The sequence below is a fragment of the Prorops nasuta genome, unplaced genomic scaffold, assembly GCF_024137725.1.
Source record: "Prorops nasuta isolate Cenicafe-Biocafe unplaced genomic scaffold, Cenicafe_Pnas_1.2 PNAS00025, whole genome shotgun sequence".
NCBI classification, from domain to species: domain Eukaryota; kingdom Metazoa; phylum Arthropoda; class Insecta; order Hymenoptera; family Bethylidae; genus Prorops; species Prorops nasuta.
In genome coordinates, this window is record NW_027116822.1 from 1,553,246 (window position 1) to 1,579,645 (window position 26,400).

The window sequence follows — 26,400 nt, forward strand, 5'->3', positions numbered from 1 at the left end:
ATAATAGTTGTATCCAACTTATTGTTACAATTTACTCAGTAATTTTTATTTAAACAAATGCTCTATAATATATTTTAATAAAAAATGACTTTATTTAATTTAAATATCTTAAAAACATTTCTCATTTTATACAGTTAAAATTAAATGCACAACTATATTTAGTGATCGATTATAATTAATTCATCTATGCCCCAATCTTCATAGCTGCTATCTGGTAGATATCTCCTGATGACAATTGGAATTTTCCTCTGCTTTAATTCTTTCATAGCAATCTGTAGAGGATCTGTTTCACCTTCAAGCTCTACCATAACTGGAGCACACATTGCTATTTGCAATGCTCTTGTCCCTAAAACCCTCGCCCGTTCATATCTACATCAAAATTGAATTTTAAGTTGCAATTTTTAAGCAGTTTTATTAATAACAATTCTAATTCTTTCATGCTTACTTCGTCATGTATCTTGTAGTAATTCTTTTTGATTTTTCTACACCTCCACCAGCTTCTCCAGATGAAATTAATTTTATATTCTCTCCATCCTCTTCCGGAGGCTCCAATTCAATATTATCATCATCGTCAACGTCGTCATAATCGTCGGCTACCCTGAAATTTTATGGTTATGTTAAAAATCTTTCGGTATTATAAGTGTAACGATTACTTATGTATTAATGATATATTCACTCGTCTCCGTCAAAATCGTCGTCTGCCATTTTATTAGAACTTTATCTGCCGCTTCAAATTATTAAAGCAGATCAGCTGTTGAGTTGATTTCTTTTCCGGTAAGACAACAATAAAAATAAACTTTCTACGCTGTTCTCTGTTTTCTACTACGAAATTCGAATCAGTTCGATGATTGTCCGAGGCGACTCCGAGCGTGGTGTAATCATGCGCATGCGTACAGTACTGTATTGCACCATAAAAAATCGCACTTCCTTTTAAAAAGGCCTATTACTTATAGGTTAGGTGAATCTCACTCTTACAACGGATCCTACAGTATCAAACAATCGAAAGAAAGATGAGTCTATTCATGACAATTATTAATAATAAGCTATTAGCAGCTTCTTGGCATCGAAGTTTAAGTCGGGCAATCTGTAAAAGTCATTATTCAAATGCATATAATGGGTTACCGGCTCATGCTCGTCCAAAACTTTTACGGGTAAAAGTATCTAATAATGGCTCAGGATTGTTTAATATAACTCGTATCCAACGACAAACTTCATCAATTTCTATAAGATCATTTACAACACGAAAGCTAGGGGACAATGAGCCTCCAAAGTAAGTAAATTTTTCGTTATTATTTTATTAATAATTATGTTCATTTTTTCATTTGAAATGTATAACTTTAGTGAAGGAAATGGTGAGCAAGGAGACTATTCAGCTACACTGCCAGCTACTGTTGTGGTACCAGAAGTATGGCCTCATGTCCCAGTCATTGCAATTAATAGGAATCCAGTATTTCCAAGATTTATCAAATTGATTGAACTTAGTAATCCAGTTCTTATGGATTTAATAAGAAGAAAAGTTAAACTAAACCAACCCTATGTTGGTATATTTTTAAAGAAAAGTGAAGAGTGAGTATTTCTTATATATGTATATGATTACTACAAAAGTTGAAGAATAAACAAAGGAATAATTATAATATATATGTCAATAGAAATGAAGATGAGATTGTAAAAAATTTAGATGATATCTACTCTATAGGCACATTTGCACAAATACATGAAATTCAAGATTTAGGTGATAGATTGCGTTTAGTTATAATGGCACACAGGAGAATTAAAATAGTTGGCCAGATTTTAGAAGATGTGTCAGAAAAAGCTACTCCTCAAGGTAAAACTACAAATCATTTTTCATTAAAAACTTTAATATATTTATTTTAAAAAAATTGAATAAATCATTTCTTTTTTCATTAATTCAATTGGTATAAGTATTAATATTCATCTTATACAGAAATGAAGCTGACGTTTCCATTATTTAACACTACTGTTAACGTCCCTTTAGACAATGCGGTAGTTGGTGGCAAAAAAAGTCGTAGAGCTTTTGTCCGTAAAAGAGTTGAAAGTAAGGTTGAAGAGCAAGTAGAACCAGTAGAGACAGTTTATGTTCCAACTGAAGCTGAAACAAAACCAGTAGATAATCAGACTGAAGCACAGGATAACGAAAAAGCTAGTACAAAGCCAGAAACTGCCTCCTCAGTCAACCCTCAGGAACACTTGTTAATGGTAGAAGTTGTTAATATTACACATGAAAAATTTAGACAGACTGAAGAAATTAAGGTAACTATTTATTTTATTTCAAGCTAGGCTATTTTTAAAATAAGGTTTTATAATTTCATAATAATTAATAATATATAGGCTTTGACACAAGAATTGATCAAAACAATTCGCGATATTATTAGTATGAATCCTTTGTATCGTGAATCTTTACAACAAATGTTACATCAAGGACAAAGGGTTGTAGACAATCCAGTTTATCTTAGTGATCTGGGAGCAGCTTTAACAGGTGCAGATGCTCAAGAATTGCAACAAGTTTTAGAAGAAATGGATGTATGTGTGAAACAAAATTGTGTTTTGTTATCTTACTCATATCTATGTTACTAAATGCTTTATGAATCCATTTTTCTTATAGATCCTGAAACGATTAAGACTTTCCTTGGCCCTTTTGAAGAAAGAATATGAATTGAGCAAACTTCAACAGAAAATTGGGCGAGAGGTTGAAGAAAAAGTTAAACAACAGCACAGGAAGTATATACTTCATGAACAGTTAAAAGTAATTAAGAAAGAATTGGGTTTAGAAAAAGATGATAAGGATGCAATAGAAGAAAAGTACAGGGAAAGGATAAGACAAAAAATCGTACCTAAAGCAGTTATGGACGTAATAGATGAAGAATTAAACAAGTTAAGCTTTTTGGAAAGCCATAGTAGTGAATTCAAGTAAGTAAAATCTTTTGACTAAACACAATTTTGTTTTATCTAAAAATATTCTCTCGCAATTGCATTTTAGCGTAACGCGAAATTATTTGGACTGGTTAACCACGCTACCTTGGGGAGTAACTAGTCCGGAAAACTTAAATCTTGAAGAGGCTATTCATATTTTAGACGAGGATCATTATGGAATGGAAGACATAAAAAAACGAATTCTTGGTAAGATAGATATTAAAACAAATTATAGAAGTAAGGTCGTAGAATGATTGTCGAACTGTCATATTACTTCTGTGCTTTACAGAGTTTATTGCTGTAAGTCAATTAAAAGGATCGACGCAAGGAAAGATTCTGTGCTTCCACGGCCCGCCGGGTGTTGGAAAAACTTCTATAGCTAAATCCATATCCAGAGCTCTAAACAGAGAATATTTCAGATTTAGTGTTGGTGGAATGACCGATGTTGCTGAAATTAAAGGTCATAGAAGAACTTATGTCGGTGCTATGCCTGGGAAAGTAATTCAGTGTTTAAAAAAGACGAAGACCGAAAATCCTTTAATCCTGATAGATGAAGTTGATAAAATTGGAAAGTACGTAATAGATTTACTGATTATTATTTTTTTAAATAGCTAATTGACTAAAATAAAACTTTCGGTTTAAGGGGTCATCAAGGAGATCCAGCATCGGCACTTCTTGAAATGTTAGATCCTGAACAAAACGCTAATTTTTTGGATCACTATTTGGATGTTCCCGTTGATTTGTCGAAAGTTTTATTCATCTGCACGGCAAATGTAGTTGATACAATTCCGGAGCCTTTGAGAGATCGTATGGAAATGATAGATATGTCGGGCTATGTTGCTGAAGAAAAATTGGCAATAGCAAAACAATATTTAGTTCCGCAAGCTATGAAGGATTCAGGCTTAACTAATGAACAAGTCATAATCCAGGATAATGCACTTAATACATTGATTAAGTCATACTGTCGTGAATCAGGAGTGAGAAACCTTCAAAAACACATAGAGAAAGTTCATCGAAAAGTTGCATTTAAGGTAGTGAAGAAAGAACTAGATAAAGTCAATATTACACCAGATAATTTACACGAATTTGTGGGTAAACCAATCTTTACACATGATAGAATGTATGAATTCACTCCTCCCGGAGTAGTGATGGGCTTGGCGTGGACGGCTATGGGGGGTTCTACACTTTTCATTGAAACTGCTTTACGTAAGCCGACAAATGATACAAAAAAATTAGAGGGCAGTTTAGAGGTAACTGGTCATTTGGGTGACGTGATGAAAGAGTCTGTACGAATAGCTTTAACCGTAGCAAGAAGTTTTTGTAGTAAAGAAGATCCATCTAATACATTTTTGTATGATTCGCACATACATTTGCATGTACCGGAAGGTGCAACGCCAAAAGATGGACCAAGTGCGGGTGTAACTATTGCTACAGCATTGTTGTCCCTTGCCAAAAATCAGCCTATTAAGCAGAATGTTGCAATGACAGGTGAACTAACCCTAATAGGTAAAATTCTTCCAGTTGGTGGTATCAAAGAAAAAACAATCGCGGTAAGTGTACATATTTTTAAGTGAAAGATTGATATCATTGAAGAAATATTTACTTATTAAATAATTCGTAAAATTATTTTTACTTATAGGCGAAGCGTGTAGGTGTGACTTGTATATTACTGCCAGAAGAGAATAAAAAAGACTTCAATGATCTCCCTCAGTACATCACTAGCGGCCTCGAAGTTCATTTTGTTTCTACCTTTGATGATGTTTGTCAGATTTGCTTCTTGAAAAATGAGGATGAGCCACTTTACTCTTCTACTTCAAACAAAGCAAGCGGTTCTGCGGCAAAACCAATATCACTACACGGTAAAGGAAGCTCGTTATAATTCTTAAACTTAAATAACCACTCTTATGTTATATTTTTGCCTATTGACCGTTTAATAAAAACGTTTTTCCAACAAATTATATATAACAAAACATATTATTATATCATTCAACAAATTCGTTTTTCATATATTGCATTCCTAATTTTTTTTAAGAACAAAAATTTAATTAGTATAAACAATAACTATATTTTATTAAAATAAGAAAGAAAATATTAATTGTTTTCTTCACCAAATAGGATTTATGCATTTGATTGCATGAGATTAAGAAATGTATATTTCATTGTTATTAATAGAAAAATGTGATTTTTCATATTTTTTATATATTTTTATTAAACATAATAATATAAATATTTCTCATATTTGAAAAAATATGAAATTTGTAAAGAAAATAAGTGAACTACCTTACATTAAAAAATTTATTTAATTTAAAGAATTGAATTGTAATATTATAAAATATTTGTTAAGATATGAAAATGATATGAACATTTGTAAATATGTAGAAAATGTTATGAACTCTATATACATATATCCATGTGTTAATAATTATGTTGAAATAAATGTACAATGCTCTATCATGTAAAGATTCAATACTTTTTTAACACATGTATATAGAAAAAGATTGTACTTTAAAAATTAAATTAAATAAATGTATAAAAAAGATTATACATCACTTGAATCTTCAAGTTTATTTTAACTAAATTAAACAGGTATTTCCATTTTGCTTAATCTAATTATAAAATCGCATAATCTCATTTGAACTTGGATATCTACAGGATTATTAGTTATATAAAATCCAGGTACACCAGCTTTTTCCAATATACCTTGTTGATCTGATACTTTCTGATCCAATTGCAAAACTAGTTTCATGTCAGTTTCTTTCAATTCTTCTTTATGCCTTTGATGTAGCATTGCTGTTATCTGTGATTTTTCCATATCAGTAGAAACTGCAGATAATGCCTCTTGCAATACAATTTTTTGTTGATTTTCAAGTTGTAAACGTTGATGAAAGAGCTGCTTCTCCGTAACGTGTTGAATTTCCATTAACCCTTTAACTATCTCAAATATCGTGTCGTTTAACAAAGAATTGGCTAAGCCTGACAGTAATTCGTAGGGTAATCGCATTTGATATTTTGGAGGTAATTCGCTAGCCATATGCTGCAACTGCTCTACCAAAAAATATAATTTTCTTTGAATAGCTTGTGAGTTTGGATCACCAACCTCCATTGTTTATTGTAATATTGAATCAGTATTAATAACAATAAATGTATCTTTCTTAAATAAATATTAAATGCGGCTTCTTAGAGGTTAGAACTTTGTTGATGCATGAGCTAGCCTAACCTAGCAAAGAAGTGATGCTGAGGGGTCGGTGGGGCCTAAGGGGTAATCACCTGATAATCCGGTAATGGCGCGGAACATTATATTCAAAGAACCAACTAATGTCTTCAACACTGCAACTGCTTGCCTTCATTTTGTAACAAACGCACTTAACAAAAAAAAAATTGTTTTACATACACGCTTATATTTCTCCTTTCAATGAATACTTTTGTGGAACTGCTCTCTCACCGTTCTTTCCCCTGTAGACGTTTAAGAATCGTGATAAAAAATAAAGAAGAAAATTATAGGCTACATAATGAGCTCAGGGAAATGAAGAAATGTGTTGAAAGGGAATAGGCGTCATTTTATGAATTTAATGGTTTTTTTATCGATCAGGTAAATGATCCCTTTATAATGATGGGTTACACGCTTTTCAAAGAAGAAAGAAAAGAAAAAGGTAATTTAAAAATACAAAACGACCAAAGAATTTTTCCGGCCTCTTATTAGCTCTTAATATCTATTAATTCTACATCTCTAAATGCTCAATTGGCATAAATAATTGAAATAGAAAATGGATAAAGTCACCCACAAGTCAGTTCATCTCTTGGTTTTGCATATAGTGGCAAAATGAATGTGAATGATTATGTGCTTATCAATAGAAAAATTTTAGGTCTGGTTGGGCTTTATCCATTTAATATGCCAAAATATATCCTATGTGTCGCGTGTATGTTTTTAATAATTATTCCACAAGTTGTACAAATTTATCAAGCATGGCAAAATTTATCCGTCGTTCTGGAGACCAGGTATGTTTATAATCTTGTTTTAAAAAAATCCCACTCTCTCTTTAAAGAAAAAATTAAGAAACAATTATTTGCCAACAGCTCGGTTCTATTAACAATTATACTCGCTGTATTGAAATCATTTATTTGGATGTTAAAACGGAAAACTCTGGGACCATTTATTACTTTCATGCTAGAGGATTATTGGAAAATTGTTCAGACTAATTTCACTAGGAAAACCGAAGCTTATGCTACGTAAATATATACATATATATACGGAGTGTTTGCTCTAAAGGTGCTAACCTGAAAAATATTGTGCGAGGAAAGGGCGGAGGGGGATGGTAGAAAAACTTCCATGGAACTTTTAGTTTCAGGCCTTATTAAAAAAGTTAGTCAGGATTAAATATTCTTTCGATTCAAGACTTTCTACTTATCGAACATTTCGATGATTCTGTTGGAGTGGCCAAGTATAACGCTACGGCATAAATTATTTTTTAATAGAATACTTCGCGAATTAATGAATCTTTAAGGATTAATAACTTTTTCATTTTAAGTTAAATTTAAAAAGGGATTAAATTATTTTTTCTTAAAATTCCCTTCCCTAACTAAAGTTTTCAGATTGTCATTCTTAGATCAGATTGCTTGTAATATTCATATAGAATATAATAGTATAATATAAAGATTATCTTAGCATAAAATTATTTTATACAGAATGGCACGAAAGATTACTAAAGGATATTTATTCTTAATATGCAATGCATTGCTATTTTTTTTCACCCTCCCATTGGGTATAATGGTAACTGATTCCTTAAATGGAAAAGAAACAATCACAAAGCATTTTCCTTTTCTAGCCACGTATCCTTTATCTTGGTACCAAACTCCTATGTACGAGGTATTTCCATGTACAAATTTTTTGTTCAAGAATTAAATACTCAATAAATAGTTTTCTCTTTGTATTATATTACAATGTTTGTTATTGCAGCTTGTTTATTTATCGCAAATTTTTGCAACGTGTACATGTGGTTTAATTATTCTCGGAACTGATACTTTAATTGCTACTGCAATGTTTCATACTTGTGGACATTTTCAAATTTTGCAAAATAAAATTCTTGGTTTAGACGAAATTAACCTTAAAACGGTTTGTACTGTGTACGCAATCGTAAATTTATTAAATTATAGAAATAAACTTATACTGAATGTGTGTGTGTGTGTGTGTATGATTCTTTATTAATTATATTAGTTTATTGTGTGGAACAATATATAATAAGATTTTAATTTTTTTAAATGACGATGTTTAGGAAAGAATTTCAAACAGATATGAAAGCTTTATCAAACAGGACTCTAAGGACAAAATTAAGCAAGAAATTATAAGAATAATAAAACACCATCAAGTAGTGTTATGGTAAAGCATTATTTTAGTGCATACGAGAAAAAGGATTATGACTTACGACCGATAATTATAGGTTTTACGAAAAAATGGAGGAACAATTTAGTCCAATGATGTTTTTGCAAACTTTGGCCAGTAGTCTAATAATTTGTTTAGTTGGTGTCCAAGTGAGCACGGTAAGCAAAAGTGGTCTGCATTAAAGATTTAAGTAAATTTTATATTCTTACATAGAAAATTTAATAATGTCAATTAATTTACAGACTTTGACATATCGATCTAAAATAATGGAATATGCCTCCTACTTGTGCATGGCACTTTTTCAACTATTGCTTTTTTGTTTTCCTGGAGACGAATTGATGAATCAGGTATTATTTATGCTTTTTATTACATATGTAGACAATAATACTTTTATAAATTTTTTATAATCAGAGCTTCTCTCTCAATAAAAGAATTTATTCTATAAAATGGTACGATCATTCGGCGGAAATTAAGTTTATCATTTGTATATTAATGCTTCGTAATCAAAAGCCGTGCAATTTGACCGCAGCAAAATTTTACGTTATGCATCTGAAAAGCTTCGGTTCGGTAAGAAATTGCTTTCATTCGTTTATTTCCAATGAATATATTTCAAATTTAGTAATTTCAGATACTCAGTACTTCGCTTTCATACTTTATGGTTCTGAGAAGTTTCAATTCTTAACAATAAAACAGGAAAGCTGTTATCTTACCACTTAACAATATTTGGAATTCTATAAAGTATAGTATAAATTATTGCGCGTGTAAATTCTATATATACTGTACTATATATTATTTAGTTAAAGAAAAATATATAAAAGTAATTTGTATACCATAATATTCTAGTTTTTCTTTGAATATTGAATAATAGATTAATCAATCTGTTATGTTTACATTGTTTTACGTCCCGGAAAAAGAACTTTAATTTAAGAAAATAAAATAAACATGGCGCAGCTCGATCAGCTGTATACCCCCTTCCTATTTTATTGTATTTTTAGAAGTATTTCATATAACCATTTTATCATGCAAAAAGAATCACTTTTGTGCAGTATCCTTTAAATATTGGATTAAATTCAAAATGAATAATGGCTGCTGGAAATTTGACGAAGAAGATAAAGGTAAGTTAACCAAACATTTATAATAGAGTGTCACTTCAGTGTGACAATTTACGTTTTATTAACGTTTACTGTTTTATTAATAAGTACTCAATACTTAGCACAAATATTTCGGTTATTTTTAGGAAAATGGACAAGTGCACTTTTTCGAAATTTTTATTTTAATGATAAGTCATTTCTATCATTGGAACTCACAAATATGTAGTATCCTAACCGTTTTAATTCCCGGCTTTTTATGAAACGATGATATTAAAGAAAATATGTGCTTATTAATAAATATATACTATATTTAACAATGAATATTTGTTGTACTACAATAATTTGCCTATTTAAAGACTGGTTTTGTTTACAGCTCTATACATAGACATTGAAGAGGATAGCGAAGAGGATAGAAAATCTAAAATATATAGTTGTTGGGATCAAATTCCTGACATTATTTTGGAAGAAATATTTACCTATTTGACTATTAGGGAACGTTATTATGCATCCCTTGTATGCAGATCTTGGTATCGTGCATTTAAGTTACAAAATGTATGGTCAACGTTTACTCTGGAGGACACCACACTTACAAGAGGAAAGTTTAATTACTATAGTGGTTGGCAATACGTTTTGGATCATATGAGAACTTCTGCTTGTTTAAACAAAATTGGAAAAAATATTCGATCCATTATATTTGAACCAATGTTTAATTTTTATAATCTTTACGAGTTCATGAATATGATATCATGGTATACAGAAAAACAAGGATCTGACAATACATCAGTAGCTGGTGTAGGAACATTCATTAGAAGATTGAAATTTACATTTCCTTGTAATATGGCTAATAGAGATGACCCAGATCGTCTTAGATTATTTGGCACAGGTGGAAAATTACTAGAAGCTTTGAAAAGGTTGATGGGAAATTTACCAAATTTGAGATGCTTAGAACTAATTGACTTGCTACTAGACAGTAAAGAAGCACTACATTTAATGGATGATATTTGTGTCAATTGCACAAATACTTTATCAAAGCTTGTCTTAATAAATACCACCAGATTCCATTGTCCACTATTACATGTTGGGGTGTTTATTAATTTACAAGTATGTACTTATAAAATCTGAATGTATTTATTATTAATTGATTAATTTTTTTTAATTGTGCTTTTATTTTAATAGGTTTTGGTAATAAGTCCACAAAATTTGCATGAAGATATACTGGACCTTATTGGCTATACAAGTCTTAAGCACCTTCACATTTTACAAAATCGATATAGTCCTAAAGATACTACAGTGAGAATGGTAATTTTTCATTAATTCTTAGAGAAATATGCAGATTTGTAGTAGTACATTAACTTTTAATCGATATTTTTACAGCCAAAACGGTCTGCATGGATAAAAATGAAAAAAAATAATCCATATGTAAAAGTTCATTTTGAAGTAGAAAATCAAAAACCTACAGATGCCCTTCTACCCATCGAAATCTTAGAGCATGGAGATATTCCGTGTCATAGCATTGTTATCGATAGTCCGAATACACCGGTTAGATAAAATACATTAATTTATATAAATATACAAAATTAATTTTAAATCATTAAATCGACGTGTTAAATGTCTCATTTTTAATTTCTAGATATTTGGATCAACAGTAATTGCTCATGGAACTATCTTCGATTCGACTTTAAGAGTTTATGCATTCAAGGGATTAACAAGATTTTACATGGATAAAAATTTTGTCAATCGCTTGGACGAGGCGTTTGTCCAATTATGTAAAATGTGCCACAATCTTCATACTCTGGTAGAATCTTATTTTTTGGAAGGCTTTTGGCTTTCGCTGTTTTCAACTATGGTGGCTTTCTTATAAATTGTATAATATTGACGCTAACCTTGTGTGACGGCATGCGTTTCAAATTTCCCATATAAAATTCTCTCACTGTGTTTAGAGCTATAACTTTTGTAACTTTATATTTCGGATGTGAGTAATACGCATTCAAGCATAAAAGTTGCTCTGTAAGTAGTATAAAATCTATTAACGCTTTGCTTACCGTGTACATTTTCAATTGATGAAATATTTTTTACAATGAGTTTTTTAATTTGCCTTATTATTACAGATGATACGAGATAAAATTTCAACGTCGACAATCTTAGAAATTGCATCTACAGCTAAATCTCTACGATTTCTGTACGTTAGACGAAATTCGGTTTTGAAAAGATGCGACAGCGGCTGGCTGAAATTAACTAACTGGTCATCTGAACATATTCACTGGATAAAGAGAAACTGTAAAAGTTACGAAGATACTGAAAGAGAAGTAGCAAAACTTCTGGGTTACAGGTGGCATATGCTATCAGAAAAAGAGTTTAAGAACCAAATTATAAATTTGCATCTGTAGGTTTCTCATTTGACAAAGTAAAAAGCTTTAACTTATTTTTTATATACCTTATGTACTGTTAGTTTAATTATAGCTTCAGTGTAATAATTCTTGCCTTTTAAGTATTTTGTTTGCATCTCCTTTAATTTATTATCAAACAGTGTATGATTCAAACGTGAATATTATAATAATGTTATAAACTTATAGAGTTAGACCTGTTTTTGACGATTATTTATTATATAACTGAAAAAAGTTTAATAAAAATAAACAATTTAAGGCCTAGTAATTATTTTAATTACTTTAAGCAATCCTGAAAAATAGGAAAAAGGATTTTTTTTTATACCCAAAAGGCAAGGGCAACAGAAATACTTTACACGTGCCTGAATGCATTCAGACTCCCCCAACAGTAATACACTCGCGCGCACCATTCGTGTTTGTTAGTATTTCTATTACCGTATGCGAAACTATTAAAGAAAAATACATAATATATTCAAAAAATTAATAACATTATGAAACTACGCTATTATCCATTTAGATGTCCTCTCTTATCTCGTTAAGTACGAGATATATTTTCTAATCTATTCATCTTTTCTAACTAGAGAACTAAGAGCAATAGTAATACCAGCTGTTCCTAGCACATACATCAACTCCTAACAATGAATGTGAGTAATTGAAAATCTTTGTATAATCTATCTTAACTTTTTATTATAACTAACACAGCTTTACTTTACATATAGCATTATTTTATTTTGGCAACTTAAATGTATTTGGAAATTATTCTTTCTAAAATATCCAAATATGAAACTAGATATTTCTTTGAGCTATATGTCAGGTGACAAAATGATTTCTTACTGGACAAGGTAATTTTTTATTTTCTTATAGGTAATTAATCAGTTTATATTAGTATAGGTTTTCACCAAAATTAGAAGATTTTTTTTGTTTCAGAAAAGGGAGGCAGAAATGGTTTCTATCTTTATTATGTGGCACTTGTCTAGTATATGCTACAAGAACCTCAATCCCATTACTAATGCCTGTAATAAGTAAAGAGAAGCATTGGTCAAAGACAGATTCTGGCATAATATTGTCTAGCTTTTTCTGGGGTTATACCTTGACTCAAGTCATCAGTGGTTATATTAGTGATAAAATTGGAGGACAGAAAGTGTTATTGTTCTCTGCCCTTGGATGGTCAACCACAGCATTTTTCATGACAAAAATTATAGAATCTTTTTCTAAAGATAGTTCATCAGTATTTTTAATAGGAACAGCAAGAGTAGTTAATGGAGCATTTCAAGGTAATTAATAGGAAAACAATTAAAATGTATGACATCTTTAGAAATATTTAAAAAATAATTTTGGTTCTTAGGAATGCATTTTCCCAGTATGATCAGTTTAATAAGCCAAAGGTTGCATGAGACTGAAAGAGCATCTTTTTTTAGTTTATTAACTACAGGATCTGCTTTAGGAACAATATTGACTGGATCTTTAGGCTCCTATTTATTAGAGAGCTATGGTTGGATAGTGGTACTTCAAACATTAGGTAATCACAGAAAATTAATATTTAATGAAATTTCTAATTTAAATAAGGAGATATTTTGTTATAATATTAATCTATCATGTCTTATTTTCTTGCTTGTTATTAGGGGCTTTAAGTATAGCATGGACAATCCTATTAAGCTACCAGAGTTTGCCATTTGAGGGAAAAACAATTCCTATTCAATCAGCTACTAAATATGCTTTACCTTGGCGCAAGCTCCTTTCAAAATCTCCATTTTGGTAACCTTAATTCGTTAAATTGATTTTAATGTTTATGCTAGATGCATCAAAATTTACTTTGCCAAACAGTTTGCAACTTATGCTGCTACTATATTTTTTAGGGCTTGTGTAATTGGACATGCATGTCAAAATAATTGTTTCTTTGTGCTACTCTCTTGGATGCCAACTTACTTCCATGATACTTTTCCTGATGCTAAGGTTCAACCAAATTATTAATTTTTAATTGCATTGATTGAAAAATGAATTAACTGATTCACAATTGTATATTATTTTTCAGGGATGGATAGTCAACATGGTACCTTGGCTAACCATACTACCTTGTACGTTACTAGGAAAAGCACTTTCAGAAAGGATGATTAAAGCAGGGTATTCAATTACAATTACGCGCAAATTCGTTCAAACGATTTGTTTTGCTGTTGAAATTTTAAGTTTGCTGTTTCTTGGTAATTATCTTAAAGAAATGAATCAGTACTAGAAGGATACTCCATACTTAATTTAATGTAAATTAATTAATCTTTTTTTATAGCTACCGCTGATAGTTTTAAAAGTGCAATATTTTTTCTTGCACTGGTGGCAGGTGGCTCTAGTTTCCATTGTAATGCCATAGCTGTAAATCCATCGGATCTTGCTCCAAAGCACTCTGGTAGTGTATTTGGTTTAATGAATACAGTTGGAGCAATACCTGGTAAGTGTAAACAAAAAACATGGAAAATTATATTTAACTGCATATGCATATAATAAAAAAAAAATTGTTTAGGTTTTGTTGGAGTATACTGTGCTGGACATATTTTACATGTCACACGTAGCTGGCCTATTGTTTTTATTTTCATTGCTATAATTGATGCAGTAGGATGTGCAATATATTTATTATTTGGCTCAGGCCAAGCAATTATATAAAAAAAAGAAACAACCTGATTAAAAACTAATTTTTCTTACTCCCTCTATTTCTTGAAAAGTATTATTAAAAAATATTTCCTTAACCTCAACAGGTAAAAACAGTTCAATTATAAACCACATATTCTATAATTCTTTTCTCACTACACACATCAACTGCATTAAGATCATTTCCATAATTCTAATTTTTACTGTAAAGGAAATAATAAATAAAAGAAAAACAAAAGAGTCCAATTTTGAAGGAATATGGTTGCAAGTGGTTGCATTACAAGAGAAGTTGAAGGATCCAAGAGTATAAACGCAGTTAACCAATCGGCACAAAGAGCATGCCTGTTAAGTTTCCACGAGGGCCAATCGGGTCTCGGAGCAGAAGTGACCTTAGGCGCGATTTAGCGAACGCGAGAAGCGGAAAGTGTTTGGTGCTGCGCGTAGAGGAAGAGGAAGGAACGGAAAGGTATAGAACTTGATGCCTTTTTTAACACGAGCATGTGAACGGATCTCTCTCGGGAGACTTGACTGAACTTTTCGACTCGACTCGGTTTATCAAGGATTGTTGTAAGAAGGAGAGTAGATCGCGCGATTCGGTTTCGGTTAGGTTGTAGAAAGAGAATTGTGCGAAGGCGGTGTGAGATCTGTCGTGAAACGGAGAAGAAAGCGCGAGTAGACGAGATCAGGCTGAGCTTTTCTCTGGTCGGCGGTGTGGAGATAGAGAGAGAGGGAGAAAGAGAGAGGATAGGAAGAGTAGGATTTATTGGGGATACCCAGTGTGATATCTGTTTGACTAGCGCGAATGTGCGTTGGCTTCTTAACAGTGTGTGAAGAATCAGCGATTATTGTTTTCGCTGCTACGTATTCATCTTCACTATTGCTGTTGTCGTGGTCGTTGGTGCTCTCTGTTGCCTTATATTCACCGTAACTACAGGGGGGCGTTCTGCATGTCCGCGACCACCGTCAACATAATTTTCCTAAATCCTCTATAAGGATTTAAAGATTATCGTCAAAGTGTGATTGTCATTCGCAACTCTTCGATTCCCTCTCATCTTCTCTCTTTCCCTCTTGGTTTTTCTCTCTCGTTTTAGCTTTCTCGCTTTCTCTCTCTCTGTCTCTCTTTCTATCGGGTTCTACCTTCCCCTTCTCTCTTTCTCTCTCACTCTCTCGCGCTCTCTCCCTCTTTCTCTTCTTTCTCTCTCTCTCTCTTTCTCAAATACAATCTCTAACTGCTACTCTAAAAGCATCCGAGGCGCCAAAAGCTCTCCGCATCGGTGCTTTCCTTAGCCCAAGTGGTATCAATGTTGTCTGGCAATGCTGTGTAAGGAGAACGTGGTATCATGGTTTGGGAATCTGTCCAGGTAAACGCACTATTTCAATTTACTTAACATCTGCTCCGTTCCATCTTGTCCCTTTGTTGACAACTCTAGATGAATCCCTCCTTCTGTCACGTTTTTCCGATTAAATCATCGTTCTCTTCTTTCTCTCTCTCCCTCTCTCTCTCTCTCCCCTAGACACATTCTCTCTTTGTCTCTCCTTCTCTCAAACATCTAATACTCTCACCCTCTCTTTTCTCCCCCCTCCAGCTTCCCCTCTCACTCTACTCCTTTTTCTTTAATAGCTCCAGTTAACCAACAGCCTCGGTTTTTCCCCTTTTTTTCACTTTTCCTTTTTCCTTTCCTTTTCTCCTTTTTAGATTTCTACCCATTAGAAAGATCACCGCGCGAACATTTTCCATCTCTGACCATTCCATTTTCACTTACCTATCCACCTGCAGTCTATTACCTTATGCCATAATTTTTTCACCATCTTTTTTGGATAATATCAGGTTTCTCAATATTATATAAAATTTTATGAACATTAAACATTGCTAATTGTGCTACTACTTAGTAACTAGTATTTTTTTTTTCCTTTAAATTATTTTTTCTTTTTAATTTAATGCCTAGTTTTTAAAACTTTTTTGCACAGCCTAAACTATAGATTTTTATTAAAATTGAGATGTAATTTTGTTTTTGTGCAGTTATAAACGTATCGATGTCATGTGCACATTGTTAAATATGTGCTTGCCGTTTGAAGTAAGATACCTTGGCACCTGTGTCGAGGACATAGGGAAACGAGATTACAATGACCTGCGTGACACAGAGCATCATGCTAACAATGCCACTGACCTGACAGAGCTGACAACCTTGGGTGTGACAGACAAGCGCACTCGAAGGAAACTTGCTCTATATGTGGCACTGCTGCACTCTTGCAATTATACTTGTGCAGTGATCCTATATAAGAATTTGTCCAACTTTGACTGTCAGGAGATAACAAATCTTCTGAATGGGACCACCTTAGCTTCAGATGATCAGCCATTGGAAGAGCTCTTGCTGCTTTATACGATGGCTCTGAATCATCCAGCCTTTACTTATGAACAGAAAAGCGTATTTGGCAATATCTTTATCAAGCTTCAGGAAGAAGAAGCACGTTTAAATTCTTCCAAAGCAAACTCTTCCTTCAAACCACCACCACCGCCACAGGTAACAAACACCTGAGTAATGTCTCATTTGACTAATTATTCTGTATTTACATAATCTAAGTGTATTCAACACTGTTACAGGGCTGTACACCATGTATGAATACAAATGACAGATTGGTGGATTCAGAAGCGCAAAGTGGCTGCTTAATGCCACCAAACCCAATGCCACCTTACCCTGGTACGTTACAATTAATGAACTTCATAGATTTGCATATTAATTGTACAGTACATAAAATTAATTGACATATATTAAGGTGACATGAGCATGAGGAGTAACTCCATGGTTGGTGGAGTACCGCCTGGTTTAACGATGCCGCCTCCTGGTTTGTGCATACCGGGTCCGGAGCAGATGTCAATGGGCGCCACAGGAACTGCACAGTACGTTCACGTAGGATTTCCATCGATGAATCCTATGCCACCGTGGACGGGACAGATGATAATGGGAAACCAAATGATGTACCATACCGGGGATATGTTGGCCTATCCTCATTCGCCATTGGTCAGTCGGCAGTCCTCACCATCCCAATCGCGGTCGCCAAGTAGAAACAATTCGCCAATGGGTCGTAGGAACAACAATATGCCGCGAACTTCCTCGCAAGTCACGCAATCCACGTCAAATACAATGACAACCTCGACAAGTGGATCCAATAGCCAGACCAGTATGTCCAGCTCGAATACCAGTTCCGGGTCCCTCCTACCTGTGATTAACACCAACAGAAATCTTCCTAGTCAATCCCCGTTGCTCCCTTCACGTTCCGTGCCACCGCCCTCTACTGGTTCTGCCACTTTCTCCAGGCACAACAGTACAGACTCACCGTCCACGATACCTCCTCCCAATCCCTCCCAAACCAAATCCTCTTCTTCGAGAGTTCGAAATTCCGTCTCTAGTGACTCTTTGCGAGAGACCCTCGGCAAAGAGATGCCAAACTTCAAAGGAAATTTACAAAACTATTCTCTTGACGAGGTGAGACTCGAAAGAAGGATTACTCCTTCTGATCTCTGACCATGCGTTTAAATGTTGTCATTCCTTATGACTACAGATTAGAAGAATGAGCGATGAAGACTTAAGGGACATTGGTCTTACGGGTAACGCAGTGGCCCAGCTGAGGAGTATAGTTAAAAGTCAAACTACTAATGGTTTGAATCAAAATGCGAGTGACAAAAAGTTGGAAAATTCCAACTCGTCCGCAGACCCTGTAGAAAATGAGGTATTATTCATGTTTAAGTTGTAAATGGGTGGAAAGGAGGAGAGAAGGAAGCTCTAATTTTGTAATTCTCTTCATTTTTTCTTTGTTTAAAAAATTTTGTCACTTCACAGACTACACAGGGAATGGATATGATGAATGATACGAGTAACAAAACAATGCCGATGCAAGAGCAACAACATCAAACTATGCATCATCAGCAGCATAATCATGCGGCTACTCAAAATCTTCGTCGTTATCCTGGTATTCAGCCGCTGGATCCAGCACAGATACAAATGTATCCTCCACCTCCACCAGTCTACACTCCACAAAACGCACCATGTTACGCGTGCTTAACAGTTCCGGTGGCTGGCATGCAAAATCGTTATCCAAGGTCAGATGTCTCATTTTTTCCTCGAAGAAATGTTTAATTTTACTGAAACTGTAGCCGGGAGATGAAAAAATCATTTCAAGATAAACGCACATTCATCGTGTAACAGGGGGGATATTGCGTAACACATAATATGCTTCTACCGGTGAATAGCACCACTTCTTTTTTTTCGAATCATAATAAAAGCATAGATACAGATATTACGTAAAATAACGTATCGTTGAAACGAGAAAAAGAGTTGAATACGAGTGAATTTTAATATAATAAGGGAGGATTTTTTGAGATGAAATAATGTTTAATTTAGTGAAAATTACAGATGCAATGCTCAGCACGTGTACTGCCTAACCCAGTTGCAAGCCCTGAGGCTGGATCACGAGAGTAGTCGACACTGTTCGCAAAGTAGTAGCTCGGACAGTACAGGCAGCAGATCACCACCGGAGACCCCACCAGCTGCCCCTTGGGTAGGTGGTAACGAGAATAGTGCAGCACAACCGCCAGTTTCGGACCACCTTGGGGCTGCTTCGCTTCATTCCGGTGCACCTTCTCATCCTCCGCCTCAGCAACAGCCGCCACCACCGCAGCAACAACCTCCACCTCCGCAGCAGCAGCAACAGCAGCAGCAACAACAGCCACCGCCCATGCAACCAGTGCCGGATCGACCGCGTAACAGGAAGCATCAGTCGCACAATGTCCTAAGACACAAAAACCAAATGGTAAACGGAGGTGGCCCTCCAAACTTGCCACATTGCGTTTCTTTCCCGGTACCACCGACACCTTCGCAGGCAAGTTTATTTTTGAAATTCAAACTCGTGGAATCTTCTTTAATTGATGAAAATTTGCCTCAATTACAGGCTTATTCCCAGGTTGCGTATATGCCGGCTCATGGTCACTTTACATTGAGACCAAACGCAGGAATTTATTCCAATTTCTCACATGCACCTTTTGCACGACCGGCCTATCCCACGACGTATCAGCCGAACGGCGAGATCATGTATCCGTACCCTTCGCATCCGGGCTCTGGGGGAACGCCACCTCCACCTCCTCCAAACGCTGCCGCAGCTGCTGCTGCCGCCGCCGCTGCTGCAGCTGCTGTAACGCCCGTGCAATCCCCGTACATGCCTCCCACGCCTATCGTTACGTATGCGCCTGTGGTTGGTCCTGCCGCAAAAATATCCTGTTACAATTGCGGCAGTAGTAGTCACCTTGCCGTCGACTGTAAAGATCAGACAATGGAGGATCTTACGAAAAAAGGTATATTTGCGTTTAATGCTCCTCTCTTGTAACTCAGAATAATGGGTACTCATCCTGTTCTTACAGCCCAATATAGGTTAGATTTTTCGATAATGAAGCAACCAGGCAGTGATTGCCCAAGCACCGATAAGTGATCCCCTGCCATGAAGCATTTGGTTGGCGTACAGCGTCGTTGCTGCAACGGTTGTTATCGTCTGAAGAATCGTCGTTGTCCACATCAGTACCAGAGTCAGAATCAATACCAGTGCCAGTACCAGTATCAATACCAGTACCAATACCAATATCAGTACCAGCACCAGTATCAGAATGAAAATCCTGCGGCAGGACCCAAAGGAAGGACGAAATACGACGACTGTTACCGCTCCTCGTGTGAGCTTTCCGTGATTCTTCTAGACATCCCGTACTTTCAGGACGACGATATTTTAATTAAGGACGTTTCGCGGTTTATGGTACCAGGTATACTTTTTACAAGTTCTTATTTATGATAGAGTTTATTATCCACAGTCGCGGCTGTAAGGACGACGTAGCGTCTCATGTACAATAAACAAAGGCAAACGCGGAATAAAGCAAAGCAAAGCATCGAGAAGAATGCAACGTGTCTCTGTCAATGTTTTCTCTTTTTTAGAATACTGTTTTTCTTTACTTTCTTTTATCGAAAGGTTTGCGTTAGCTACTTTTAAGAGTCTCTCCGGTGATATCTATTGTCTACTTACTCCCCTCTGTCCATCCTGACCCTCGAATTCCAGTTCCTCTTACTAGAAATACTAGTGGAAAGAAACAAGTAAGGAAAGAACGGATAAGTAAAGACCACAATAGTGCTCTGATCAAATGGAGATTTTAAACAAAACAAGCTACCACCTTTGGCTATATTTACTATTGATACTTCAACTACTGTGTCTACTCTACCACTATTAATACTATTACTATTAAATACTACTATAATTAATTCTATTACTATCGCTACTACGCCACGACATTTTTTTGTAAATATATATATATATATAATATATATACATATATATTTTTTTTCTCGACTCTAGCGTGTGTAAAGAGTGAGCGAAAATGTATGAAGTATCAGAAGAGATGACCATTGGGTAGGAAAAAGATTAAAAATGTGACAAAACCACAAGTGTTCGATTGTCTGACTGCCGTTGCGCTCCTGTGTGCGTGTATGTGTGGGGATATGCGAGGGGATATGCCGGTGTGTGTGTGTGTGTAGAAACCACTGTAAGAACACGTACTGCTCGACTCTCATTTATTAAACTATCGTCTCTTAGCTAAGCAACGATAATTCTCATCCCATTTATATACAGAGTAGTCAGTAAATCTCGCGTGCAACTTAAACAATTTGGCATGAATTTCATCGACGATCGCAACGCTTAATAATTCAATGTAGGCTAGTCAAAGGTGAAAACGATTATTTACCAATTCATCGTGCCGTAACTAACAATGAGTAGATCGTTTAAATTGTGCACGGATTGTTACCCAATAAGCGTATACCAGAATCTAACTCTTTATTTTTCTTCTTTTCTGCATTATTTATAAAAGAGAATTTCTTTGTTTCGTCTGGCAGCTTAATGGTTTTTATTACACTCTAACTAAATTATTTTAGCATAGTTCCAAGCATCAAGTGGTATTACTTGAGATTATTGAGATTACTGAGATTATTTGGATGTTTTCGAATGTTTTAGAATTAATCGTTAAGCACTAAGATGTAATTATTAAAAAACCAATTATTTAATATTAATAGATATTAATCGCGAGATGGATGGAAATTGACGAGCCGTCGCGTTATTCAGAAATCGTATAACTGATCATTTTGTTGCAAAGTTGGATGATGAAGTAAAGTCGAGTGGTGCTCGGTAATAAATTTATTATTACTTGTATTTACCGAACACAGCAATGAGAATTTCTCTCAGTTTGTCGTACGACGAAATGCTTTTAATTTTCATTGATGAAACAATCAACGTGATATATTTAGTTAACTAAAGTGCCATTCGCGAAACTTCTTTGTACAAGCTTCTCGATAAATCAGTCTCGATACTTGTCGTACCGTTACCATTAGTTAATAAACCTTTCTTTTTCTCGAAATCCGTCTATGGAATTCTTCGGAGCGGCTGTGACAAGATGCGTACAAAGAAAAAGGTTGCATAAGTACATTATTAGGTTTTTTCCGGAAACTTCCTGCTTTGCAAATTTTATATCTCGTCATTTACCAAATCTTTTTTAGCTTCCAAGTTCGTGTATCAATTTACTATTGAGAGGTGTATCGCTTAAATCGCAAATCGATAATGTCAAGTAAACTTGGAAAGCACCAAACAAAGGAGTCTTTTTATCATGAAATTTTCTTTTAGTTTAGCGTGCGTATTTATTGTAGAAAAATTTATTCTTGGCTATATACATAATTACCTTGGAAAGGATTGAATAAATATTTACTTTACGCGCTTAAATTCAATTTTGATACATATAGTTAAATCAAATTTTATTTTTTTATCTTACAGGTAGAAATTTCTTATCCTAGTGTACGTTAATTAATTAATTTAGATTTTACTAATTCTAAATCTATTTGAGAATATCGCGCGTTATTGATGGAAATAGAAATTCTAATAATTATTGTAACAGTAATTGTATGAACAATATTAAGCAAAAATCAACGTAACGATTACCTAACGTTAATTTAGATTGCTGCAAGCACAATCGGACAAATATTAAAGCAACGATGATTAACGTTTAAAACTCATTGTAAATAATATCAAAGCTATATGTAATACAATTGAATCTTATTTAAAGTTGATCTTTTTTTTTCACTTTTTGAGAACAATATTTTTTTAATACTATCAATGACCTAATATATAATATACATATATGTAAATGTAAATCAATTTTATAGTAGTTTTAACAGAGCTTCTAAAAATATTGTGGAAACCTTCTTCGGGTTTTAATTATGCTACTAATTGTTGTGGGTGCTGTCATTATTTCTTTAATTATTTTTTACTTTCTCCTTCATATTTTGCTCTCGATGCTTCAACAAGAATCTTTTTATTCGTACTATGTTTAATGCAATAGACAAATAAACACATGTTGAATGTTAAGGAGACTCCTTTGTTTCTTGCTCATGTTGATCCGTCTTGATGGACGTAAAAAGAGAAATATGAAAAAGTCTCCATAAAATAAACTTATCATTGTAACTGGTAGCAGCTGACCAGTATTGAGAGTTCAAATGCTCTTGATCAAATCAGTATTTCTCACACCGAAAGAATCAAAACACTTGTAAATCATATCATTCGTAGAGGAAGCTACAAAGGGAGGGAAGGACAAGGGAATGTAGAGTGGAAGAGAGATTAACGATAGCTATGTTATAATATTAGTCGAAATATAAGATTAATAATAATATTGGTAATTATTATACGACGTAAATATAAATAAATATATATATGTACACATACTATATATATATGTATATATATTTGATCTTTGAAGAAATCAGAGATGTAAAATTTCAAGAAAGGTCGAGGCGTGCGTTTTGAAAAAAAAGAAAAGTACAAAAAAAGAGAAAAAATCAAGAAAGTAATATAAAAAATATATAAGCAGATAAAAAACTCGTCAATATTTATTGAGAATAATCTGACAAAGATCTTAAAGATTCGCAGCTCTGAGTTCGCGTTACTCTTTATTAGTTACCACCGACAATTAACCGTTCCCTCAATCATAATTAACGTCATCAGGGAGTGATAATCAAGCTAGTAAGATAACAGCTGTAACAGTGCTCCAGTTTTACAGTACAAAGTCTTTTTCTACTCCCGAAAATTCATTATTCCAAGAGCGTAATGAAATGCCAATGATAAACGCGATTTTCCCCACCAAAAGCCAATTCCCGCGCAATTCTTACCAATTCTCTATATTAATTTTTCAATAATAAAAAGAAAAAAAGAAAAAAAAGAATCATAAAATATAAAGATAAAAGTCAAAGCAACTGAAAACTGCCTTTTTCGCAATTAGGAGAAGAGATTTTTTACGCGATTTTCGAATGAAATCGAACTTTCTCGGCGCTTTACATCTCTATGAATTGATAAGGAAAACAAAATTTGATAACAGCGGTTGATCGATCGGGCTTATGTGCGAGCGTTGATCGAGAAGCGCGTTTATCGATTTGCGAGGTGTTTGACACGCAGGAGTGTAATTAGGCAGCGGTGATAACGGCACGCTATACAGACGAACTCACACATACACAGATATGCAAAAATACATTCATACGATTATGCATAAGCGTTTACAAGTTAAAATAAATAAAGAAATGTATAACACTTAGCAACGTGTAGCTATCGCGAGCTTGATGGAAAGTCGAGCTTTCGCGGTAGGTACCGTCGGCTGGCATAGCGACTTAAATTGAGCTCGAGATGCAGGATAAGAATTTAGTTAGAAGGAGAGTAAGGTGCGAGGTGATAAAGACGCAAATGAGAAAAAAACCACTGGCTATCGATAAATACAGCGTTTGGTTTGTGATTGTAAAAGAAACACTACTGAGAGAGATGTGTGCAAAGCGTGCGATGAGTGTTATAGAGCGTGAAAAAGGGGAGACGTGTTGAAGAAAAAAGAAAAAAAATGCGTGCTTAAGGAAAAGTGGCGTAGAATGCGATACGCGGTTTCAGTATGCGAAGAGAAGAGCGAGAAATAGATTGGATAAACGCTCTTCTTTTCCTCGTTAACGAGGTGACGAAGCGCACAACAACGTCGCGATGAGTGTGAGAGGTTGCGTGTGGTCGATATTGCCAATAACGATTAATAAAAAAATTGTAAACCGAATGCGATAGTGTTGAGCCACTGCGAACTTGAAAACTCATTGCGAGGAGTCATTGGTGTTTGAGAAAGTCGTAAAAAATTGAAAATGTAAACGAAAAAAAATCTTTGCGAGGGTCTGTGCCACTCTATGTCATGTACATATAAAATTGATGTGTGTGAGAGATAGAGAGAGAATGAGTGAGACAGAACAGAGTAAATGAGTATGTACGTTATGTATGATTAGTATGGCAGGGTATGCGTGGACGTGTGCTGTGAGCGAAAAGAAAAAGATTTACATACAAATATGTGATGTGTATATACACACTATGTGTACTATATATATATACACACATTATAATAAATGTTTGTATATATATATACGTGTATGAGAATATTGAGATATATTTGTAAATTCTGTTATCTGAATGCATTATAAATATTTTAACCTCCTGTAATGAAATATTTAATAAAAAACGTTACCAGCCAATCAGTTCTTGTCATTTATTTAAATATTAATTCTACATGCACGATTTTGTAAATTCAACTTTGGATGCAAATAAATTATTTCTGGTTCAAACTGGTTGGAGACTCGATTGGCTAACATTTTCATTTATTTAATAAATGTCAGGACTATTGTATCCAGCATTCTTATGTATTTGACATCGAGCGATGCTTATCAGCTAGCATCATTAAGGAAAAAGTCACGTAGGGAGATTTCTTTTTATCATGAATGAAAAATCTGCTAGATGCGTGGTCGATAATCAACCACAATGATCCGTTGCAACTGCGAGATTTAACATGTACCTTCTTGAAGGCTTTGTACGTCATTTATGATAATTGTTTCATGGTCAATTGCTGCGCAAACGTTCAGACTTTTAGACAAAAGTGGCTGTTCCAACGGGAAGCGAGGTCGATTGGAGCCACACTACCCTTGTAGAATATAAAGAGAGTGGACACTGGACAAATAAGAGATGAGTGATAATGGCGATTTCAAGTAGTGCCCTCTATAAGTTTGCACCGGAATATCCTGGCAACTCTCATCGGGAAACAAGCGCTAGATATGATATGACCTCAAAAAAATACTCTTTATCTATTTTTACTGGTTATATAGGGTGTTTTAACTTATCCTAGAACTTGAACGTAAAAATCCACATTCGTGTATATAACTCTTATAGATATTAATTTTTTGCACGAGGCTTTTTGGAAAGTCCTTTTTTAAGATTCAAAAAGGTAAAATATAAAAATTGGTGCCTGTATATAGTTACACAGCTATAAAAATGTTTTTACATTTAAGTTCTGTGGCATGAGTTAAGGCACATATCATTTAAATATACTTCAATATTATACTCCTAATACTTATGAATTAAAAAAATATTAAGTTTTAGTATGATATCATTTCCTCATCTAGTCTGAAGTTCATAACTGCTATGTCCTTCTAACTCTATTTTGATATCTAAAAGATCCCTGAGATTAATAATTACTCTATTTCTAGTATATAGGTTAAGTGATGACTTTGCGCAGCTCAATTTTCCCACAGTGTTATCATGTAACGGATAACCTTTTTCAATCGTATATCTGAAATAGACATTGAATTTTAAAGAAACGGATCACCGATTCAATGCGTGGCTGTTATATCAGATGAAAGAATTGAATCTAGCGGCGTTCCGGAACGCGACGTCATCGGAGTAGATAAATCCTGTTATACATATAAAGCCAGGCAAAGTATCCTTTGGAAGAATTGGAAGAAAAACGATTTACTGAAAAAATTAAAAGCACTTCCGGTACAGAAGTGATAAATTAATACGCTGTGTAACAGGCTCTATGGACAGCGACTTTCGGTTCTGATTGAATAGA

General features: G+C 34.2%; 7 protein-coding genes across 11 annotated transcripts; 5 read left to right on the plus strand and 2 right to left on the minus strand.

Moving 5' to 3' along the window:
• Positions 1 to 68: 68 nt before the first annotated feature.
• LOC136782212 (DNA-directed RNA polymerases I, II, and III subunit RPABC2-like) lies at positions 69 to 834 on the minus strand. Its single transcript, XM_066741475.1, has 3 exons — positions 677 to 834; positions 446 to 598; positions 69 to 369 (listed from the first exon to the last, which is right to left on the minus strand). The coding sequence occupies exons 1-3, from the start codon at positions 703 to 705 to the stop codon at positions 159 to 161; spliced, it is 393 nt and encodes a 130-aa protein (XP_066597572.1). The 5' UTR covers positions 706 to 834; the 3' UTR covers positions 69 to 158.
• Positions 835 to 933: 99 nt separating this feature from the next.
• On the plus strand, positions 934 to 5,048 carry Lon (Lon protease). 2 transcript variants are annotated; one of them, XM_066741812.1, is made up of 10 exons: positions 934 to 1,270; positions 1,342 to 1,566; positions 1,650 to 1,825; positions 1,946 to 2,271; positions 2,350 to 2,541; positions 2,624 to 2,928; positions 2,999 to 3,138; positions 3,221 to 3,503; positions 3,575 to 4,481; positions 4,571 to 5,048. In XM_066741812.1, the coding sequence occupies exons 1-10, from the start codon at positions 1,011 to 1,013 to the stop codon at positions 4,808 to 4,810; spliced, it is 3,054 nt and encodes a 1,017-aa protein (XP_066597909.1). In that variant the 5' UTR covers positions 934 to 1,010; the 3' UTR covers positions 4,811 to 5,048. The 2 variants fall into 2 exon arrangements, with proteins under 2 accessions (XP_066597909.1, XP_066597910.1); XM_066741813.1 differs by having other exon boundaries at positions 1,997 to 2,271.
• A 279-nt stretch (positions 5,049 to 5,327) lies between these two features.
• Positions 5,328 to 6,136, minus strand: gdl (gonadal protein gdl). Its single transcript, XM_066741814.1, has one exon. The coding sequence runs from the start codon at positions 6,032 to 6,034 to the stop codon at positions 5,510 to 5,512; it is 525 nt and encodes a 174-aa protein (XP_066597911.1). The 5' UTR covers positions 6,035 to 6,136; the 3' UTR covers positions 5,328 to 5,509.
• Positions 6,137 to 6,617: 481 nt separating this feature from the next.
• Positions 6,618 to 9,077, plus strand: LOC136781983 (odorant receptor 13a-like). Its single transcript, XM_066741043.1, has 9 exons — positions 6,618 to 6,927; positions 7,006 to 7,158; positions 7,615 to 7,795; positions 7,886 to 8,041; positions 8,202 to 8,305; positions 8,367 to 8,466; positions 8,551 to 8,655; positions 8,720 to 8,875; positions 8,937 to 9,077. The coding sequence occupies exons 1-9, from the start codon at positions 6,752 to 6,754 to the stop codon at positions 8,988 to 8,990; spliced, it is 1,185 nt and encodes a 394-aa protein (XP_066597140.1). The 5' UTR covers positions 6,618 to 6,751; the 3' UTR covers positions 8,991 to 9,077.
• A 180-nt stretch (positions 9,078 to 9,257) lies between these two features.
• LOC136781981 (uncharacterized) lies at positions 9,258 to 11,404 on the plus strand. The gene is made up of 5 exons (XM_066741040.1): positions 9,258 to 9,423; positions 9,773 to 10,500; positions 10,576 to 10,698; positions 10,774 to 10,938; positions 11,030 to 11,404. Exons 1-5 carry the CDS (start codon positions 9,384 to 9,386, stop codon positions 11,258 to 11,260), a joined length of 1,287 nt encoding a protein of 428 aa, XP_066597137.1. The 5' UTR covers positions 9,258 to 9,383; the 3' UTR covers positions 11,261 to 11,404.
• Positions 11,405 to 11,787: 383 nt separating this feature from the next.
• Positions 11,788 to 14,509, plus strand: MFS18 (major facilitator superfamily transporter 18). Of its 2 annotated transcripts, XM_066741042.1 has the most exons (10): positions 11,788 to 12,427; positions 12,503 to 12,625; positions 12,711 to 13,057; positions 13,129 to 13,143; positions 13,228 to 13,302; positions 13,406 to 13,538; positions 13,640 to 13,736; positions 13,816 to 13,981; positions 14,065 to 14,223; positions 14,296 to 14,509. In XM_066741042.1, the coding sequence occupies exons 2-10, from the start codon at positions 12,564 to 12,566 to the stop codon at positions 14,433 to 14,435; spliced, it is 1,194 nt and encodes a 397-aa protein (XP_066597139.1). In that variant the 5' UTR covers positions 11,788 to 12,427; positions 12,503 to 12,563; the 3' UTR covers positions 14,436 to 14,509. The 2 variants fall into 2 exon arrangements, with proteins under 2 accessions (XP_066597139.1, XP_066597138.1); XM_066741041.1 differs by having other exon boundaries at positions 13,129 to 13,302; positions 14,296 to 14,507.
• Positions 14,510 to 14,782: 273 nt separating this feature from the next.
• Positions 14,783 to 25,033, plus strand: LOC136781980 (uncharacterized). 3 transcript variants are annotated; one of them, XM_066741037.1, is made up of 10 exons: positions 14,783 to 15,122; positions 15,665 to 15,781; positions 16,441 to 16,942; positions 17,023 to 17,119; positions 17,196 to 17,905; positions 17,982 to 18,149; positions 18,260 to 18,519; positions 18,821 to 19,298; positions 19,368 to 19,767; positions 19,834 to 25,033. In XM_066741037.1, exons 2-10 carry the CDS (start codon positions 15,735 to 15,737, stop codon positions 19,899 to 19,901), a joined length of 2,730 nt encoding a protein of 909 aa, XP_066597134.1. In that variant the 5' UTR covers positions 14,783 to 15,122; positions 15,665 to 15,734; the 3' UTR covers positions 19,902 to 25,033. The 3 variants fall into 3 exon arrangements, with proteins under 3 accessions (XP_066597134.1, XP_066597133.1, XP_066597135.1); XM_066741036.1 differs by having other exon boundaries at positions 14,783 to 15,781; XM_066741038.1 differs by having other exon boundaries at positions 14,783 to 15,781; positions 18,833 to 19,298.
• The last annotated feature ends 1,367 nt before the right edge of the window (positions 25,034 to 26,400 follow it).

What these genes read in the sequence shown, in the direction of transcription:
- LOC136782212 (XM_066741475.1), bottom strand. Translation starts at nt 705, where the DNA reads ATGGCAGACGACGATTTTGACGGAGACGA. An exon ending in GACGATTTTGACGGAGACGA is followed by an intron (nt 599 to 676) that starts GTGAATATATCA and finishes ATAAAATTTCAG; the next exon opens with GGTAGCCGACGATTATGACG. An exon ending in ACTACAAGATACATGACGAA is followed by an intron (nt 370 to 445) that starts GTAAGCATGAAA and finishes ATTTTGATGTAG; the next exon opens with ATATGAACGGGCGAGGGTTT.
- Lon (XM_066741812.1), top strand. Translation starts at nt 1,011, where the DNA reads ATGAGTCTATTCATGACAATTATTAATAATAAGCTATTAGCAGCTTCT. An exon ending in AGCCATAGTAGTGAATTCAA is followed by an intron (nt 2,929 to 2,998) that starts GTAAGTAAAATC and finishes ATTGCATTTTAG; the next exon opens with CGTAACGCGAAATTATTTGG. An exon ending in CATAAAAAAACGAATTCTTG is followed by an intron (nt 3,139 to 3,220) that starts GTAAGATAGATA and finishes TGTGCTTTACAG; the next exon opens with AGTTTATTGCTGTAAGTCAA.
- gdl (XM_066741814.1), bottom strand. Translation starts at nt 6,034, where the DNA reads ATGGAGGTTGGTGATCCAAACTCACAAGCTATTCAAAGAAAATTATAT.
- LOC136781983 (XM_066741043.1), top strand. Translation starts at nt 6,752, where the DNA reads ATGAATGTGAATGATTATGTGCTTATCAATAGAAAAATTTTAGGTCTG. An exon ending in ACCAAACTCCTATGTACGAG is followed by an intron (nt 7,796 to 7,885) that starts GTATTTCCATGT and finishes TTGTTATTGCAG; the next exon opens with CTTGTTTATTTATCGCAAAT. An exon ending in ATCTGAAAAGCTTCGGTTCG is followed by an intron (nt 8,876 to 8,936) that starts GTAAGAAATTGC and finishes TAGTAATTTCAG; the next exon opens with ATACTCAGTACTTCGCTTTC.
- LOC136781981 (XM_066741040.1), top strand. Translation starts at nt 9,384, where the DNA reads ATGAATAATGGCTGCTGGAAATTTGACGAAGAAGATAAAG. An exon ending in ATTTGACGAAGAAGATAAAG is followed by an intron (nt 9,424 to 9,772) that starts GTAAGTTAACCA and finishes TTTTGTTTACAG; the next exon opens with CTCTATACATAGACATTGAA. An exon ending in TCGATAGTCCGAATACACCG is followed by an intron (nt 10,939 to 11,029) that starts GTTAGATAAAAT and finishes TTTAATTTCTAG; the next exon opens with ATATTTGGATCAACAGTAAT.
- MFS18 (XM_066741041.1), top strand. Translation starts at nt 12,564, where the DNA reads ATGAAACTAGATATTTCTTTGAGCTATATGTCAGGTGACAAAATGATT. An exon ending in ATGATTTCTTACTGGACAAG is followed by an intron (nt 12,626 to 12,710) that starts GTAATTTTTTAT and finishes TTTTTGTTTCAG; the next exon opens with AAAAGGGAGGCAGAAATGGT. An exon ending in AGTTAATGGAGCATTTCAAG is followed by an intron (nt 13,058 to 13,128) that starts GTAATTAATAGG and finishes TTTGGTTCTTAG; the next exon opens with GAATGCATTTTCCCAGTATG.
- LOC136781980 (XM_066741036.1), top strand. Translation starts at nt 15,735, where the DNA reads ATGCTGTGTAAGGAGAACGTGGTATCATGGTTTGGGAATCTGTCCAG. An exon ending in ATGCAAAATCGTTATCCAAG is followed by an intron (nt 18,520 to 18,820) that starts GTCAGATGTCTC and finishes TGTTTAATTTAG; the next exon opens with TGAAAATTACAGATGCAATG. An exon ending in TACCACCGACACCTTCGCAG is followed by an intron (nt 19,299 to 19,367) that starts GCAAGTTTATTT and finishes CCTCAATTACAG; the next exon opens with GCTTATTCCCAGGTTGCGTA.